Genomic DNA, 21,027 nt, shown 5'->3' with positions numbered 1-21,027 from the left:
TAATCAGCTGAAGAATGTTGTACACTTCAAAGTAGTAAATTTTTTCCTCGGCAAACTAATGTTTTCATTTTGGCCAGATGCCATATCCCTTTATTCGAAAGCAGGCTAACATTAAGATGACGAACGTTCAAATTTTCCTCCCGATGAATGGAGGGTTCCGTGTTTGAAACTGTCTTTGAAACCGGCATTTCTTGTGTTCGCATTGCGTTTTTCTCAGGAAATTTACTCGCTTTCAGGCATTGTCGAACAAATTTTTCAGTCCTCACAAGACAGATAAAAAAAAATCACGAATCAGGTTACCGCCGTTCATTCTCAAGTCTTTAAGGTAACTGTCACTATAGATTAATTTACGCGGTTCATCCGAGACCAGTCCGTCGTGGGCTAGAATTCTACTGCTCGGTAGCCAAGAAGTCTGAGGAAAGATATGCTTTGAAATTTAGTAAAACTCCCAAAAATATGTGAAACCAGACCATCATTTACTCACTTTCAGGTGAGCAGATGTTATATAGCTCTCTTCTGGTACAGTATCCGTTTTGTCCGCATGCATCGTTTGCGTGCCAGCTCCGCCGAGTTTGATGCCAAGTTGCTTTTCGAGAATCTCTTCGTTTGTCGGAGCACTCTTCGACTGATTTCGGTCAGTTTCTGATTTCCATGCTTCCTCCTCTACATCGTTTTCTTCATTAACCAACTTCGATCGATTTTTCGTCGTCCGACCAAGTAAAGTCCTGGCCATTTTATCCTTGACCATTTTAAAGTACATACTCTCTTGATCACCTTCGTACGTGAATGAGAGCTGAGTAGCTGTGAATAGGGCGAATGCCATGAAGACAGAATACGTAGCAAAACACACCATGTAATTCTTTTCACGCTTTCCCGGATCCAGACAAGGGTAGTCCGGAAACCGACTGGCGTTATCCAACGCAAGACCGATGCAAAACATGGCCAAGCCCCACCCGATAGATCCGAATGTACGTTGCTGACCGTACAGGCTAGTCGGTTGCACATGCGTCTTTTCGGCAACCAGAGCGTCTACTAAAGGTATTGCAGGACAAGAGAGCAATTCACCAAACAACACTAACAGTATGATGATTATGAAAATTTGGTTGATTTTGTTTTGACTATACACCACGGTTGAGTACAGTGGCATTACGAGGCTGCCTGGAGGGTAGTGTGTCGGATTTCGGTAGTTGTTAGAGGCTTCAAACATACTCTGATCAACGAATGTCCTCCTGCCACCACCAGGTTCAGCCTTCGGCGGATCTACGAGTTTTCTTGTATTCAAATACAGCGGCGATTGGCCTATTTTGTTCTTGATGTTAAGCGCCATATCTCGAGTCATATCGACTGATCTGATGTCGTCATACTTCAATGATCGATAGGGACCGATAATTGTCAAAGGCGCACCGGATGTTTCGTTGTAACCATCATAATACGGGAGTCGAACCAGACAACCCTCGGGTGAGGGTCGGACGAATCCAAGACCAAGTGTGAAGGACATAGAACACACCAGGCTTGCGATCAAAAAAGATTTGCCCTTCTTCCACTTATCAGCCAAGGCATTCCAAAACGGAGTTGCTAGGCACTCTACAAACGAGCGGATTCCACTGAGAATTCCACACTGAATTGCGTTCAGTCCCAATTGCTTGAAGTATATCGAAATCAGTGGGAAAAGTGAACCAAACGCGGCGTAGAAAAAGAAGTAGAACAATTGGAACACCAACATCGATCGATCCATGTGTGTCCTGACCCATTCGATTAGTGTCCTTTTCGTGTTAGCAACGGAAGGTCGTTTGTCGTTTTCTGACTCGAAATTAGTGAAGAAACCCGTGCCAGGCTCCGCAACACTCTCCATCATAAAGTTGTGGGTATTAGATGCTCACACAATTTCCTGCAAGAAAGGATAAAATTAGGAAAACAAGATCAGACTAGACAATTGAATCACACTTTGAAATATGCGATAAATTTTGCAACAATATGTCACCATACTGAAAGCTTGGGTGTCTTTTTAGCTTCTGATCGAGTGACTGCTGATCGTCTCGTCAAGCTTGGCAGTTGACTTGAAAATGTTTCGTCACAAAACAGCTTGACAGGCTATTTATGCTTACGATATTTGTTTAGTTGAGCTTCGGGAAAGAAATAATTCAATTTGGAAGAACCAGAGTTTGAAGAACCTCAACAGGATCAAAACAGTGGAGGTTTGTGCGTATACCAAAACTTACATATTTGGAAAACCGTGAAATTGTCTGATTAAATGTGTTTTGATAAAAAAACGGCGACTTTATGCTGACCGCATCCTGTCCATCACATAGCGTATCTCACCTATACAGTTACCCGAGAATGGCTTTTGAGAGCCAAAAAATTAAGAAAACGCTGCTTTGATTTCTCCAAAGTATGAAGCGCCCTCTGTCTTTTGGCGAAACCAGTGTCTAGCGTCCATACAACATCTTCTCCAGGTTGCTATCTGATCGGGAATTCGGCCGAATAATAACACCAGAATGAGAAAAAACCTGTGAATAATTGAGGTGAATGTGTTGTCGAAGCCCGTACGCAACTTCATGGAATGGTACTTATACCCCCCCCCCCACTGAAATCCATGGGTTGTCTATGAATTTTCAGTAGCATTATGAGTAGTGTATTAAGTTTATGAAATCCATTCTCATTCAGAATAAACCTTCGGACAGATCAAGAGAAGTGCACCTATTACCTCTCATACGTACACTTTTTTGAAAGTTTCCAGTGAACCAATGAAAAGATTTGACGTTATTCCCGAAACGATTCTGGGCGGGGGAATTTCTACTCGAGCCTACAGAGAACCCCAGTTTTTAGTTTCCTTGGTGATCCAGTCATCATTTTGATTGTCGCTTGAGTTTGTAGTCATGCCTGAGGAAATCTTTCGACCTTTGCACAGGGTTGGTGAAGTTCACTTCACCGAACCTTGCGGCTCCGTAATGTGACCATCACCCTGACATCATAGCTACAGTAGGTCCAAAGACTTGAGTCGCGTTCAGAGACGATCCTTTATCAGCCTTTGGCGTGTGATAAACAGGACTCAATCCATTTTGCCTTATCAAGAAGGTAAACTGAAGACAGGCTAGTAATTGACACTGTCAACCCTCCAATTGTGGCTGTTTTCTTTCTGTGATGATGTTATCCTGCGAGTGAGCTTTGCCTGTTCCATTGCTGGAGGGTTTTTTCAACACAGAGGGTTTGCATTGTAAACTCATGTTTGTGAGGTGAGTTTTTATCATAAAAAAAGAAGGCTCTGTAAATACGGAATGGGGGAACTGTAATTCCTAAGACCGTCTCCTTTTCAAGTGTTTCATTAGAAGAATAGGGTCATTTTGTGAAGGAAGCGCTATATATATAGATATATATACAGGTGTCCGAAGATGCTTATCTGACTAAATCCGTTCTCTCTGCGTTTGCTCTCTCTCCCTCTGTGTTAAACTATATGCAGAGGAGGGGGAGTCCTCTGTATATTTTGGAAGTCCATAACAACCCCTAAATACATCTCAAAATATTGTGAATTTGGTTTGAGAGCTGATCTTGGCACTGCATATAACACACTAACAACAATCTATAAGTAGCTCAGCGGAAGAATGAACTTCACCCGGTGGGTGAAACTTCTATCTGAGAAGCCATTGCCCGAGGATCCAGTCAGCGCGTGTGACCGCGTGATGTAGATCCCGTGATTGAAGGATGAGAGGCGCTATATCCAGTCTAAGTGCGAGTTAATCACACTGCTTTTCAGTCACTCGTGACCGAACGGTTAAGTGTTCAAACTACTAGCCGGGAGGTCGCGGGTTCGAGGCTGTCCGGAGTTTCATGAGATGCGCGCGATATTCAAGATATCGCAATAGATCTTTTTAAAAGAAAACTACTCGCAAGTTTACGGGAAACTGTTCCACAGCTCACGTCCGGTTTCGTTTTTCAAGAGGCTTATCAGGTAGCTTGAGTCAGCTTGAGTCCACATTGGACTAATTTTGACAAATACACTCATTTGTAAATCAGTTCGGTTTTCACGAGAAACTCAACTGGATCTCTCGTTTATGATGTCCGTCAACTGAGTGTTGACGAAAACTCGAGGACTGTGCCTACCTGATGAACCTCGAGAGGGGCGAAATTGGTCGTTGGCTACTGAAGAGTTCCCAGCAACCTTATGAGTAGCTTCCTTTATGAAAAGAAGCTGAAGTTGTCTTATAATTATCTCGATATATGCCAATCATTGGGTCCATGATAGGTATGGGTAGGTTAATAACAGTTTCGATATTCTGGGGACTCAGTCCACGAATTTTCATCATGTTCGTTTTGTACTAAAAACAAGATGATATGTATGTCACAATAGACACGTTTGCTGGATATCTGGTCGATTACCGCTGGTGTAAATGGATGTCGAGAAGACATAATCATTGCGCTGTGAACTGAATAATCTGGCCCCAAAAAACCTATTCCAACTAAAACTGTGTATTCGCGGTATCGTTATTTTTTTTGTTGCATCTATTTTGCGTCAGTTTTTCCTTTTGTGTTGCTGTATCTGCTTAAACAGTGGTGAGGCAAATTATTTTGAGTTAAACAATGATTTTGTTTGTTCTATAAACCCAATGAGTTAACGCAACTCCCAAAATACGACAGCCCAACTAGGGGATATATTTTGGTGATTTAAAAATTTTTCACTGTCTGATACCCTCGAAAAACCAGAAGTTCACTCTGTGTAGAACAGGAAACACTATATACGTAATATCAACCTCCCAATGCTTTTTGATCGATACCCAAAACAATGGCATTATTCTACACAGCATAAATTTAATTTTTTACGTCTCGTTTATTAATATACAGGCAATTCTGCAGAGGACCAGCAGAGCGGCAATGAGTGATTGTTTGGATTATTCTGGGTGTGACGGTTGCCTTGGAGAGCGGACAAATCTACCTGGGACATATTGATACCGGTGGTGGATTCTGTCATTATCGCACGGGTGACAAGGCCATTCACATTTCGACAGGGGGGATCAGAGCAGTAGATTGATCTACTTTAACTGTCGCAGCAAGTTCACTGTAATCTGTTCCTCTCGGTTAAACAAATAGAGGGCCATTTTGTCGTCTGGTTTGTGCGGAGTGTACATTTGTGGGTTTGTCTGGCAGGACAAAACCTGTCTAGATGTACGAGATGGGTGTAAAATCCGCTCCAGTTTCCAGAGATTACATTTCTCATCCGACGCGAGTGACCTGTAATTTTAAGGATACCAACTAGCGGTGTATTAGATGGCTGAGCAAATGAGCCATATTAGTTTTTGAAAACACTGACTTTTTGGTTCGAATGTGGATCCACTGCCTAGTTTTGATAATACCCTTGTGGGTTTCATAGTCAATGCCGTTGAAGAATTCGCTCGTCTACCTAATCAATAATCTATAAGCAACAAAAGAATCAATACCGATTTACTGGTAATTTGCACAGAAGCTGTCTGAGGGTGTTGTGACACAATTTCTTTTGATATCCCTCTTACATTTTAGTACATGCACGACTGGTTGTAGGTGATTTCGTGAAAGATGTACGACATCCGAATTTCCTGAACGAATCAAGTAAACGTCTGTTTACTGGCAGATTATAGTCATTTAATTGCATTGTTCAAGATAGTATTCGGCTTTGTATCTTAGTACTAAAATGGTTATTTCATAAAGCCAGCCTGATAGAATTTCACGCTGCTTATCAACGATTTCTTCCCACGGGAAGCATCAAGTTCGGTGACCCTGCAAAACGCCAAATTAACCTATTTCTCTCTGGCAGAAGGCATTCCTTTTCCGGTTCACTCGTATCTCTCAGCTGAGATTCAGGTAATTTTGCGTTTGCGCTATCGGAATCCCATAGGATATGCAATGTAACCGATCCTGTTAGCGCTCAAGAGATCACATACCAGTTGCACAGGCTGGCTAGCGCTTTTCTGTCTTCAAGCACTAAGCTTATGTCGGAGATTTTTATACATGATTCTGAGTTGTCCTGCTGTAAGTTACTTACCAACACCCATATGCTTATTTTATTTTATTTCTCAAATTTGCACAAAGGAGTGGACACTCTATTTTGATTGTTTTCTCCAGGAACGTTGTACTGGGTCTTACACCTTCCCTTTCTTTGGGCACCTAACTAGGACATTTTCCCATGTTTAGCTGACACTTAGGCGCCAACTTGCTTTGATAGTGTACTGGTGTCAATAAATGAAAGATTAATTGCATCTTACTCATGAAACTTTTCAACTCTTTGATAGAATTTTACTTCAGTTTGAAAATTACACTTCGGAATTTTAAACATGAATTAAATTAGCTTGATCAGTCATCATACAAATCCCTACGCGAATATATCCCCTAACATTTTGATGTCTCTCTCGTCCCGGTTGATCTCCTCCTGGTGGAATCAGAAAGCTATAGTTTGACCACATCGAATGCTGAAATAGGACAGTCAATGGTTTGTCTTGTAATTAAAAACGACTGGATTATAAATTCTTCCAAGACAAAGATGAATGGTAGTTAACTTATTTGAGCTTCACTATTCTGATGAGAGCTACTTGTTTTTAATCATCAGGGTGACTACAAGAGGGTTAAATGTCAACAGCTTACAGTTTGGTAAAACAGCCTTCTCCATTGTCTAGACGTGACACACCGTCCATAAGGTCGTTTGAAAGTCTCCGACGGTCCAAGATCGGTTTCAACCCCCTTTGGAGCTCAACTGGTGGGTGCAGCCCCTAGCTTCCGTCAATCTTATGTTCTACTTGAACCCAAACTGGACAGAATTTTTCCAGCTACTCACATGTGCTTACGAATTTGGCTTCAATATAAGATTGAATTGAATCCGGCTGAAACTCTCGTTTATAATGTCCTTCTCTAGCTGATATATTGCATCCTGCAGGTTAACTTTTTAGTTAGTACTGAATTCGACAAATCGCAACGTATTTTTCAGACGTACCGTACCACTCCTGAGGTTATTGAAAACTCGTCAGTTGAACATAATCACTCAGGCTTCTACAGTTTTCGGTGGGTTAGTACATAGCTAGATGACACTACTTCGAAATAGGTACCACCAAGAATTTCCGAGTTGTAGGAAAGAGCACAAAATCCTCCCACGAAAATACGGTTAATTTGGCTGCTTTTAATCTGACTGCTAAAATGTTCGAAAGGTTGAAACTACAGTTCAACTACAGCAGTTATTCTGTAGGATCTGCAAGTATCGAGCAAAAAAGAATGTGTTGATATGTCTTCCTGTCTTTGTGCCGGCATCAGTAACACGTTTTATTGAGCTAGTTGTTAGTGAAATGTTTTAATTATTGATTTTGCCCAAGGTGATCAAAAAGTTTTCCCGATTAACCACCATTTTTGCTCCACTTGGTCATTTAATGTGATTGACGTATAACCTTTTAAAAGAACATTGTGGGAATTTTAACATTAATCATAAAAAATGGAAAAATGTTTTCTCAAACTTCTCGTAAAAAACACAATCAATCTCCCGTTGTATAGTGTGTAACTGACTTTTGAACACCCTTCGTCATTTCATGCCACATCCCTACTAACTGGTGTAGTCCAGAATAATAGAAAATTGGGTTGAGCGTCAAGGAGAAATTTTCATCTTTCTATTGTCTACGAGATTCGTCCATCGTCTATTTGGGTTGACTCACAAGATAGGAGAATATATACCGTATCATCTCAAACTCAGGACCGGATCAGAATATTTACTTATTATTGCTTTCGAAAGTAGTTAGGTATTTTACCGGATAAAGACGCAAAAATCTGTTTTTGGGTTTGTGACAATTGGTTTCTCTACCTAAATGCTGTCATTTACCTTACAGAGAGGTCCCAGTGCTCTGCCAAACTTATAAAGCAGAATTATCATAAAGGCCTTCTAACCGTGGAAATAAAACGACATTTTAAGGAGAACACAAGGTTGACGGAAACTCGGGGACTGCGCCTACCTGATGAGCCCCAAAAAGGGCGAAACCGCTCTGTGCTGTCAAGGGGTTTTCAGCAACCTTATGAGTAGTGCATTACAAATATATATATGAATCGCGATATCTCGAATCTCGTAGCAACTGAAACATGAGGCAGCACGTGGTGCAGCACATTCAATTGCCTGGAAACATCACAAACGAGAGATTTAGCTGGGTTCCAGGTGAGTCTCTCGAAAAACCAAGTTAGTTTGCAAGTGAGTGCATATTCGCTAATGCACATTTTGGATACTTCCTCAAGGACACCCGGAGAATAACGTGGAAAACTTCGAATCGGTTGACGACCCTCGGGCGTTATAAGCCACCGGCTTCGCTTTACACTCAGTAATCAGGAAGGCAAAACTGAGAATGACTAATGAAATGCTGCTTGTGAGACATATTTTGGGGAGCGCAAAGAGAGTAAAGTTTTCCTTGCCTTACTGTATAAGTGAAAGTTGCGTTATAAGCTTTTGTGACTAGTTGTGTTTCATTTTCATTTGGTGTGGTTCGCGAAGTGCATGAATGCACTTGAGTGAATGGGTTGCGTCATAAACGACTCCGCCCGCACGTGCCACGCAACACAAAAACATATGTCTGCGGGTGTCCAGCTTGCCTGTAGTCCGGTAAGATCCTGCAAGACCCAGTGAAATATCCTATGAAATCGTTATCTGGAAATTTCAATGATACCTTGCAATTCGGCTCACTCTAATCTTTCCTGAAGTTATCTATGTTTACAGTATGTGGTTGGAAGCAAGGTCATACGGTGAAATCGTACCATCCAGTGTATCAGGCTGGTCCACCCTCGGTTGGGTTCATCACTATTTGTGGATGGAAACTGTTTCAGGTAGCTGTCCACAGCTTCCGAGCGACGACCTCACAACCATTCTGTGGAACATATCAGGACAGCCCTATGCAAACCGGTTACTGGCGACACGGTGATAAGGGGAAATTATTTAGTTAAAGAAAGCATTTTTAAGGGATACTTCTTCCTATAAGTAAAGCCAATCCATGCCGAAAACCTGATAAGCATCCTAAAGTTGTTTTTTTCCTTACTGGGAATCACCAGTGGTGCCAGGCTCATGAAAATCCATGGTGTATCCAGCCTGTGACCTCCCGGCTAGTAGTCTGGACCGCTAAACTCTCGGCCGCGAGCAGCAGTTTGGCCATAAATGTTAGAAGGGAAAGCTGAAAAGCTACAACTGTTACAACAATCTAAATACACGGTACTATTGTGCCACGGAAAACATTCAAACGGAATCCACATTGGAAATATACGGCTAAATTTAGCAATTCTAACTACAGATTGAAGACCTTATGTAACAAAAGCTACGTTTACCAAATACTGAGATTAGCGTTCTAATCACCAGCTTCGCCAAAAGCTGTCTTCACTCTGCGCTTTACGACATATACTGCCGTCACTTTCCATTCCACTGAAAAAATTCACGTATGAGCCCACAAAAGCTATGAACTTCAGGGTCACTGGCAAGCAGTGCTATGAATGTTCACTTGTGATCATAAAAGATTTCTGATACTAACCAGCCATTATGCTTGTTTCACCATAACATCTGGCGCTAATTCTTCCTATCCATGGAGAGGAGAAATACTGTTCTATCGATAGTCTTCCATCGATAGCCTAGCTATTCTGTTTGAAACTAACTACTGACTAGGCCCATCTCTCACGTTAATGTCTATATGACTTACAAGAAATGATCGTCTTGCAGTGCGTGCAAGTTAAAAACAACCAGACACTATTCAACTTTGCTTTACACTGCAGCTACAATTCAATACGCTGTCCACTGATGTACGTGCGTAACAAGTGTTCTGTATAAAGACGGGCGTCTACCGTAACAGGGCTAGTCACGTATGACGTGGACAAACGCGTTTGTGGACACTTTTTTACTGTCACCGCTTTAAAATTTACTTGGTGTCTCATCTACTGGTCGGTAAGTTTAGCATTTATTGGTGTGAGCATTTTGATAACGTCATACAAGATGCAGAATGATAAAATTAACTGTTCTTCGACAGCAGATTAACAGCGAACCACGGTAAAAACTGTCCTACCAACAAGCTGCCGAGATAAGTATTATCAGACAGTGTTTTTTAAGCGTTCTCCAGAAGAAGGTAACTCCATTTGTTTATAAGGGATAATCACAATCCCTGGGGATGGTTTTATCACTGACTCACTCACTCACTCGGTCATATTTAAGGGTTTCGTTACGGATAAAAGAGGCTTGTTACAGTGGGAACTGTAACCGTATCCAAATAACATTTCTTTGTTTAAAAGAAACATACATTCGAACCAGCTCACAATCAGCCTTCGGGTGAAAATTCGATCCACTTTCATTCTAAATGAAAAAGTGATAAATTAGGTGAATAATGTAGAGATGTCTCATTTTAGTCTCAGTTTTACCATGTCATTAATATCAGTTTTTGTTAGAAGCAACATACAGCTGGTGGTTATTCTAAATTTAAAATCATCATAAATGTGCACCTCACCAGGAAACTGAACAGCTTGGTGCACCTAAATAGCTTTATGTTCTAGTGTTGAACGGAAGATCGAATATTCAGATTTGTCAGATAAACACTGCTAAGAAAAAAGCATGTATGGCGATAATTGAGGTTTCATTATTAAAAAACTTTATCTGCAGGATGAAAATTCAAACGCGACGGTTTTGTGTCCGTACGCTTTACTCTAAACTGCTGAAAGATGCACGGTGCTGGAATTTCATCTCTATGCCTTTCCAAGCCAATACGATTTGGGACAGTGTTCGAACTTGCTGGCCGTCGCTGGCAGTTTCATCTAAATGGAACAACAAATTACCCGACAAGGATTTTGTTCCAAAAATGGAAAACAGCATAGTGTCTATTGCTTTTCTATACGGGAAAATGTTGCTTGCTCGGGTAGCGTTGATGGTCGTTGGCTTGTTCGCTGAGCTGAACATTTCCATTGCAAGCGTATTATCACCAACCCAGGCACAACCATCAACCCATCACTACGCACTATTATGCCCCCTAACAGTGCACTGATGATCCCACCTCGACTGGTGATGAAACGTTTGCAATCCAGTTGCCCAGCTCATCGAACAAGCTAATGATTAATGTCTATTGTGTTGTGGAAAACAGAGGCATCCTTTCAGACAGGTTTTCCCAGTTCTCTCACGTCGTACTAAATTGTTTGGTTATGCAAATGGATATTAGCTCCTACCAGGTGTCTTATTGGTTTTCACATTTGAAAACACAAAACTATTGTCACCAATACTCCTAAGACGTTACTGTTTCAGCAGGGTGGAGGAACAGCTAGTTCTAGTAAAAAAGGCACGCAAATGCAAGAAAAAGATTTTATCCAGCTTGATCTTACAAATGTTCTCAACACTCACAGCCCATACATAAAACTCTTTCGACGTTTCTCAATGAAGTTTTCACCTTGCCATCTTATTACGGCACTATTGTACACATGCCACATTTATTTCGAAATATACAAACAGTGACGACTGCCTGTCCTCCAACCGAAAAAGTACAGAATGACGAGTAGGATAAGCGGTTGGGTACGAATGACGTGTCTTTCGGCTACAGCGATAGATGACAGTCGAGCGTTCACACAATTGTAGTGGGGTTGGTTGTACAACGATTCCGCAGTATTCACATCAGGAATCTCTTCCTAGTTAGTTCATACTCACTGTATGGTGTGAAAAATAGACGTAAAACCACTCCACTGCGACTGCTGGCTCATGTTTTGTTATTAAAATTCTAATTATTCCACATTTCTCTGAAACCACTGAGGCAGCGAAAATATAGATATCTTGTGGAGTAAATGCTGTACCGTTTGCGTTCTCCATTCTGAAATCTAAATTTCACACATTTGTCGCGCTTAAAGAAAGCAGCTGACTTCGAGTAGTAAGATATAATACCCTTTGGCGTGCGTTTCCGTGAGGATTTCAAAAGTTTGGCATCAGTTTACCTATATTTTTCGGCCTATACATCTGGATATCCACCACGCTATTAAAGTTCTTCCGACTGTTTGATGAGCTTGATGGAAGTACAACCCGGGAAAGGGAGAAGCGGATTCACGAAAAAACCACATGCTATTCGCATGCCTCATCAGCGGTATCCACCGTTACACCCGTGGGTTTTCGATGATTCACATGGACGGGACGAAACTCAAGCTAACCCTTCGGGTCATGCTGCCTACCGATAAACTCTTGCGTTTACTATCAAAACCTGAATGAAACAAACCCCAATTGGGCAGCCCAACCAGATGGGCTAACTATCAAATGGCCAATAGTAATTGATGATCAACACTTGGCCAATAAAATCGATGTATACAAAAAGGCTGCCTTATCCAGTGCCTTAATGCACCGCTGAAACGCGACACTTCAAAACTACCTGGTCACTGGTGGTACCACGTAATGTGGCTCAGATACGTTTGCAACAAAAATGCCAGGCCCAACAGATTGTTTGATCACGTTTTCAACAACTTGAAATACCAATTTTCCCTCTGCATTTTGAAAGGATATGGGTGACAAAGAACACTATGCCGTTTTATTTGCCTCTCTGGAGTCTAGTGAAATGTCAAAGTATTTGAAAAATGAGAACAGCCAGCCATTTACTTGTAACCCTTGTTTTGATTGTCGTATCATCTTCCAGTTCTCCTTAACTAGGATGGACCACCGTAACCATTTAATAACTAACTGCTGTTATTTTGATGGAACCGGATTTTCGGCAGGCGGCTTCAAATTCAAAGGTTGCACAAGTTTTTTTGGAAACTTCTATCCGCTAAATCATCAGGCTATCAGCCGACTGCCTGATTCTCCACCATTTCGATGGTAACTATCGGCTCCGTTCGACAGGAATCGCAGTTATATCGAAATCATCTCATGTGGGAAGCGGTACCAATTTGCTGTATGCAGAATCCTAGTTTTGTTCAGCCTATCTCAGATGCAACATTAAGTATCATGCCGACAGCCCTTATATGCTGATAAGCAGATGTCAAATTTTTCTTCATCTGAGTCGTAGACTTTTAGGAGCTGTTCTTACAGTTTGAAATTTCGTCCTCAGCTATCTCGATCAGATAGTTTAGTAGTTTTTGTGCGGCTGAACAGACCACGTTTTTTAATAGTCTGATTTGTACATCTGAACCTGACTAACATGAGATCGGAAGCTCAGGTTGCAAGGTTGACGGCTAAATGGCCCGCTGGCCTCGGTAAGTATGTTGTGATCATTTCACCAATCAGGTTGACATCATTAGTGGTGCGACGGCACACAGTGGTTCAGATAGACTTGGGTGTTTACCCACAGAATAATGTTGTTTATCTGTACGTAACTAGGGACGGCCACGCTTGGTTAGCGGAACTGCTATATTTACAAAAGCCGCTAGACGGCTGCATCAATGAACCACAAAGTGACCGTATAGCACTACGTACTGAAGACACTGTAAGACTGCGGCATTTGAACTCAGTGAGTAATCTAATAGTGGCTGTGACGCCGCGACACAACTAATTGATCAGATTGCTTGTGCATGAAGACGGGAGCAGAAAACAGCGAGTAGGATTCACGCCTGGGATGATTTGGGTGAACTAAATCTTCGAATTCCGTCAAGTGCTAGAGCAACCGCTAAGCGTTCGATTCTATCAGCCGGCTTACACATTACACCGCACTTATGCACTATCGTATGCCAGAGTTATTTTAAACGTCACCCACCATTTGTATTCAAATAACTGTGGACCGGTTAGATTGTATCGGGAGATCACAAAAAGGCTTTCCCTCAACCAGTGATTCCCGACATCGGTGTCCGCTTTCTTTATTTTGTTCAGCTTCCTCGTCAGTGAGGTAACGAGTTGAACTATGAAGGGTCTCCAAAACCCATGTACCTAGATCTCTCTGAGCGAGGACTTCGGTGACCTGGACTATGGAGGAACACTGTTCCCATTCTTGAAGAACCGCAGGAAGAGCAAGCAGTACTAGAAAAGGTAGCCGAAATCATCCAGTCTTTCGGTACGTGGTTCGAATCCAAGGGGTATAAAATTGTGCAGCAGGACTTAGTCTTCTAAAATACCCCTAAGGATCCAACGGTTGATACTGGAAGTTGTGGAAGTTGTGTGCTGGCGAATTCACCGCATGAATCTAAAAATCCAATGTTACTTTTGCCAGTTTGCGCCACTCGTTGCACCAAAAACGCACATCACCAGACCTCAAGTGCCGCATGTACCAGACCGCAATGCAAGCTGCAAGACGCGTTCACTTCGGGCGGAGCATATGAGGCAGATTTGGGTCTTCAACAACCGAACCATAGCTAGGGTCGGCGGAAATCACCCTTTTTGGCAATAAGGTTGTCAGAAAGCGGGCCTTTGGTGCAGCTGAAGTTACGTCACTCAATAAAGGCATTCAGCACTGCTAGCTAAGAGGGCCAAGCCATGAGTAACGCATGTATAGCCACCGCCTGCAGCGGCCAACGTTTTTTCCATGCCTTATTCTGACTGACGGAAATCTAAATGTGGAAAGCGGATGCCATGGTAGAAGAGAATGAAGGATTTTGCAAAACTTCTAGATGCTGTTATTGCTGTTCGCCTTCTAGGAAGGGTTCCTTAGTGCTCATTGCTGTACTTAGCTGGGGACAGTGAACGACACTGGGACAGACTACCGTTAGCGACGTTAATACTCTGCGTTTCGAACCGGATTTTCTGGCTGAGTGCTGAAAGTGGTGCCTTCTAGAATGAACCCAGGTCACACTTCTTGCTTCACTTTTTCCTCTTTCCCCTGTGATACTTTTTCCAAATAGATTGACATAATTTAAGGGTAGCGAACCACTAGTGTTATCAACCGGTGCTGCGACGACAGCGACGACGGTTGCCTGTTCCTTTATTGCAAAGACGATATCTAGCGCATTATTATTGTTCTGAGGACGAAATTAGTTAACCTCATATACTTGGACTAAAGTTCAGCAGAAGGCAGTCACCTGCTTACACTAACAGTTTGTCTGGTCAAATACACTGTGCTAGAACAATGCTTTGTTTGATACATATGTAACGCAGAAAAGGAGAAAAGTTTGCTCGTCCCAGATTCCTGTATCGTAGGTGATGAATATCCAGCCCGTCAACCCATAGTCTTAAGACAAAAGATGGATTTATGATTGTTCTGACAACTTTTACTCTTTTGAGTCCGACTTTTATGCGATGAGTTTTTCTCACAGTTACACGATTCTAACGTGAGATAGATCTCTAGTGGATAGTGCCGCACTATTGTCCATTTCTGTCAGTGGTTTGTTAAGCTGGTCGAGAAACCTCTTCTCTCCTAAGAGGTATCCGCAGCCCATCGTTTATGATTTTTACGAAGAGCGACGCAAGGTGAACATGACTGGTTGGATGCATGCTGTGTAATACTTCATCAGAAGAGGCAACAGTAGGAGACGAAATCTAGATACCAAAACGAGTTTTGAGCAACAAATCCTGCTTTGAACGGAACGCTACTCCCAATGTTACTGAGAACACTTGGACAGCTCACGACTGGTTTCAACTTTCCTGGAGTTCAGTTGAGTTTCAACCAAATTAATTTGCAAATGAGTGTATTAAACGAGTTCTCTTACGAAATACCATTGTCCTAAAACAACATGGTGAATCGGAACTTTTGTATAAGAATTGTAAACCCACGATACCCTGATTAATTCAGTCACCCTGAGAAAATTTTCTAAAATACGTTGTACTTTTGTGTCCAGAGGTAGGAAGAGGTGAAGCTACTTCCATACGGCTATTAACGATTTGAATCGTTCGAATTATGAAACGATGCTTATTGGTTTCTTGGTGCATACGAGTGATGAATGACTAAGTTCGTTGATACTACTCAGTTTCATCAAAGTGTCGGGTTTCGCAGCAAACACGATAACACGGACAGCAATCGGTTTTCTCGCTTCGGATGTAAAAAGAGCCTCCACTGAGACAGCCAGTAGCACCAAAGTGTGTAACACGACCCTGTTAGTTGAATACCGTCGAACTATCGTGTCACCATTTATTGGATACATTCTGTATGGAAAAGCTGTATCACTGTCTTCTGGATTTCTGGAGGACCTTCAAGATAGTTGTAAAAATATTTTGTTGAATATGAGGAAGTTTTGGGAAACCTTTCAATATTTTGACATTTTTCGCTTAGAAACATCCCCGTCCAACGCATTCTATCGTTTATGATGTATACCTGCCAAGATATAGATAACTGTGCAGTACTTTGACGGGCAGTACAATGCGAGTGCTGTTTTTTCAAGCACAAAGCGAAACACTGAAGGTGTACTGGCTTTTACAAAACGAAGTTGCTTGAGCTGGCAGTCAAAGTGCTGTCGTACTTCATGTTCAGTTGCACTTACTTGTTGATTTAAGGGACATATGAATAATGCACCAAAACACCTGTCCTATCCAGGTACTTACTGTTATCCGAATAATGCTTACCAGCTGAACAAGAGGGCAGTGCCCAGTGGGTTTCTCATAGAACTTGTGATCACAGAAAACTGATTTGAGAGACCCTGGTGTAAAAGTGCACCCTTGACTAAAAGTTTCAGATAACTATTATCACGAACCCACCCAGCAGTACAAACAACCTAAAAATTCTAGTCAAGTGTAAATCTTTTTTACCAGTTCTCTCTGAGAATTCATAAATATTTACGTAAAAACTCGCAGACAGTTCAAATTTAACCAGATGACCCTGAAAAGTCGAAAGTGAATAGGCTTAATTATCACGCCTTAAATTCTATATTTTAGGTATCCAGGACAATAACGTGAAAAATGGCCTAGAAATTGAATTCTGGATCAAACTGAACCTGTTTAAACTTTCTAGGTCATATGAGTATGACGCTAATGAATAAAAAGTCGAGCCGGCAGCATATTGGAATGAAACCATTTGTACGGAAATTCTGAAGATTTATTATTTACTTTGGGACAAGAAGAGTTTTCCTACAACTGTCCATGAATAAATGAAAACAATAAACGTTCAGATTTGGTGAAAGATAACTCACTAACGTCGGCAGCTATTCGATCAAGTTTCACAACGCTCAACTATTGATCATGGTTGATGTCCAACTTTGTAGAAGCAAGTATATCTACCCTGGTATATCGATGTGAATTGAACGTTTCTGATTGGTCTTTGAGTTTGCCTCACGTTCGGGCTCGGATGTTCCTTATCCATCAAAAAGTTTGGATGAGTCAAAACCAACAGTGGTGAAGATATTTCCTGTCCTCGCATGTGCAAATGTCTGTCATGGTCACGCTCGTTTGAGAAGCGCTCAGTTTGGAGTACAAGGAGCGCTCTAGCTACAAGCAAATAAGAAGACTGACACACGCAGTTGTGGAGGGAAATAAGCTGTGTTTTTCTAAGATCGACAAAATTGATGATATAAATTATCGCAACTGTCGTGCTTGTATAACCATGTGAACAGGACAATGGGTTGTTTTCTCAGCTCAAAACCACACCATCAATCAACGACCCCCGTTAGTTAGCCACAGGTTACTGCGTAAAGCAAACAACGATATTTTGCCCCGGTTCAATCGAATTCGGTTTGTGGAACGTAATTTATGTTTGTTTCGATGTTTTATCAGTCCAAAAAGGAATAATTTACGCTGAAAATATTCAAACTCTCGATTCCTTACGGTAAAATACATGTCTGTAGTGGATTAACTAACCGAATGCGCCTACATATAACACCGCCATACGTATAAACGACCCTTAATATCAGTATTCCTGGATTTTCTAGGAACATTTGATGAAATAGATAGAAATAGATCTATCTAGGACTTACATTAAAAATTCATATGACTTCGCCAACAAACTAGCGGGTGTCACTGTTGGGCCAGATGACATCCTTGTGAGTTTCGATGTGAATTCGTTATATACAAATGTACCAAAAGGGGCTTCTTCAGAAATATCCAAGCGACTGCTGTTAGCGGACACCACCCTTTCAGAACGGACACAGCTTACGGTAGATGAAATAGTGGAAGGCATAAAAGCATATCTGAATCTCACCCACTTCGTCTTTGACTCAGTGGTTTAAACTCAATATCCCCGGTTTTGGCAAATATATTTATGGAAGAATTTGAACAGAGAGCTTTAGCCGGATTCCCGTACCCACCCAAGATATTCTGGCGGTATGTAGATGACACTTTCGTCGTCATGATACGGGACAAGGTTAATGAATTTTACAACTATCTCAATGAACTGAGTCCACAGATCAAATTTAGTATGGAGATGGAGTCAACATCGGGTAAACTGGCCTTCTTAGACTGCATAACACATAAGGTTGGGGGGAGACTAAAGACCACAGTGTATGAGAAGCCAACCGACACTGGGGCAGTTTTGAACTACTCGTCTGCCCATCCGAAGTCGGTATTCGCCAGTGTTGCGTCATCAATGTTTTAGGCGTGTAAGGGCCCTGTGCACAGAAGAAGGTGATCGGACAGCGGCCCAAACTGAGGTAAAGAACAAACTTCGGGGTAGTGGATATCCAGCCAGCTTGATTAGGCGTTAATTGCGAAGGGTGCTGGTACCGGTAGCGAAACCCAACAGGGAATGGATCGGGACAGCTGTTATTCCATATAAACCAGGGACATCGGAGGTATCCCGGCAAACAGAACCAGGGACTGTGTCTACAGAATTAAGTGTAATGACTGCACCAATGTCTATATAGGACAGACGGCCGGGGAACTACACATCAGAGTCGGGGAGCATAGTAGAAAAATAAACAGGCCACCGAGAAACGCAGATGAATATCAAGCGTTACTGAAAGACTCGGCGATTGCGGAACACGCACGCGACACGGGACACGAAATAGATTTAGAAAATGTTGAGGTTTTGAGGCGAGGACTGCGGTCCACGTCACAGAGACTGATCGCCGAGGCGGTAGAAATCACCAAGCATCCCAGTGTTAACGGAATGGAAGGTGTGGAACTGGCTAGCGTGTGGAGAGCGGTCTTGAGTCACTCGAGCTGACACGTGTTGGGTGCAGTCATCAGAAGTAAGAATGGCCATCATCTGAAATCCACTTGACCTCAACCCCCTCAAACTAAATTGTCTGAGCACTCACAACCCCACAAAGACCAGGGAAAATCTAATAGCGGCACCCGAGGTGAATCATCAAGTGAAGCACCCTGAAGTGGAAGATTAAGGAACGAAAAGCGATCCGAACTAACCTGGCACCCCTCCAACCCATCAATTCAAGATTTTGGCACTCACGTTAGCCGACAAGAGTGGTTAATTGACACTCAACACTGATCTAGTTTGAAAAGGACTCACTGATTAGTTCCCCGTCTGTCTTATAACCTGGTCAATTTGGTGACCTGTTCACTTGGCCTGATGAAGCTTTTGTGTCAAAAGCGAAACGTTGCCCAAATAAATCTACCGACTGTTCACCAAGCTCTTCTGAAACATTTGAATCTGTTAACCGATCTGTTATCCTTGACACGTTTGCTTATCAAAGAATGCCCCGGAAGTTCGAGAACATAGTATATTCTTTTTATTCTCAGACTTCCGGACGCGAGTGTATACGGAGAGCTCTGCAATAGCTTTCGCACGCAAAACGGTTTTCGTCAGGGATACCCACTCTATCCATTTCTATTTAATTTATTGATTAATTAAATAATAAAACGAGTGCTGGACGGTCCTCAAAATCAAGGTGTTCAAGTAAACTCTGTCAAACTGGAATGTGCGGACGACACCGTTCTCATCTCCGAAGAAGAGGAAAAGGCGCAAGTATTTGGTATGCACATTGCACCCACAATGTGTAAGGTCATGCTCCTGGACATGTCGGTGTTATTCGCCTTCCAGGATGAGGAACGCGTGATCCCCACTGCGCCTGCTTGGAGACATTGCAAGATAATTCTGCTAATCGATGTCAGTGGCGTCTGTGTTGTCAGTTACTATCCACATTGCTTGAGTGTGTAAAGGTCTAGGCACCTTGGCACTAAGCTGCTGCCCCATCCAACTTTTTCCTTTTCTTCACAATAAGTTTTTCAAATAAATGATGGTCGTATGACAGGGAAGCATCTGTGTTGAACACTGATGTCACGTTGTCGATGATGATGACGATGGATTAAAGCTGTCAGATTTTGCAGTGGGAGTTGCTAGGCCTGATTAGAACGTCCTAGTTGACAGAATTGAAAAAAGTTAACCACAAGGAAAACCTGTTTTAGAAAAATCGGTATTTCGCTGCCATACCACCGAACATATTTTTTCTAGCATTCAAGAAACATGCCTTCTGACCCGCAGAATGCAATGAGTTAAGTCGGGTTCTTTCCCGACAAAGTAGAACCATGATAATCACGAATTACGAAATCATTCTCTGAGCTGTTTGGAAAAGCAGTGGAAGTACTTTAGTGAGGACGAGCTTTAGGAGTGCCCCGTACCAGACCATTCATCAAACTTTGCATTGCTAACACAGTTCATATAGGCTTTGTTGCATTGCTTCACAGAGCGGACTTTCGGTGCACAATAACTGTCATTTTAGTCTTAATTTCTACAATATTTCCTGTTTAAATACTTTGCTTTGGAGCTTCTTGGTAAGTTTACGGGCAGAGTAATGGCCCCACGGAGGCAGATGTGGAACTTTTAGAAACTCGAACACCTCTGCAGCTTACGTAGTTCTAATAATATTTGGTTTCGTCAGTTGGAAAATAACCCGTTTCCCTTAGCCCCACTGTAATAACTGATGGCTTTGATTCCAGATGACTCTTCCATTTGGATAAATTACTGATGCCTCATGAAGTAGACTTGTACCAACGAAAATTCCGCATCAGGCCATTTTTATGGCTTTTGTTATCGCCATCCAACGAAAACTTGAAAAATCGATATCTTCCAGATGATTTTTATTTTTGTTTTCATCTGGATTAATGGTGAAATGTTACCGTCTATACTTCCGTTTACAAAAATGCATGTTCTGTTTTATTCAGACCTTTGGTAAGGCGGTTTTCCCAAAGGTACGTCAAATAAGATTGCTTACAGTTCAGCCGTCCCGCTGATCCAGAACTTCCTTAGTAACGGCATTATAACAACAGTTTTGAATAAAATCATAATCAACTCAGTGGGGTCATAAATACTC

General features: G+C 42.0%; 1 protein-coding gene across 1 annotated transcript in view; it reads right to left on the bottom strand.

The window, feature by feature from the left end:
* Positions 1–16,975, bottom strand: part of T265_02154 (hypothetical protein) — a gene marked incomplete at both ends in the record, with an annotated part of 29,755 nt that extends 12,780 nt beyond the window's left edge. The window contains 2 exons of the mRNA XM_009166328.1: positions 485–1,888; positions 16,957–16,975. Coding sequence (XP_009164592.1) covers positions 485–1,855 — 1,371 coding nt within the window. The remainder of the gene's footprint in view (positions 1–484; positions 1,889–16,956) is intronic.
* Between the last annotated feature and the right edge of the window lie 4,052 nt (positions 16,976–21,027).

The sequence above is a fragment of the Opisthorchis viverrini genome, assembly GCF_000715545.1.
Source record: "Opisthorchis viverrini unplaced genomic scaffold opera_v5_25, whole genome shotgun sequence".
Taxonomy (NCBI): Eukaryota; Metazoa; Platyhelminthes; class Trematoda; order Opisthorchiida; family Opisthorchiidae; genus Opisthorchis; species Opisthorchis viverrini.
Note: the sequence above shows the minus strand (reverse complement) of the source record. Positions and strands in the feature narration are given on the sequence as shown.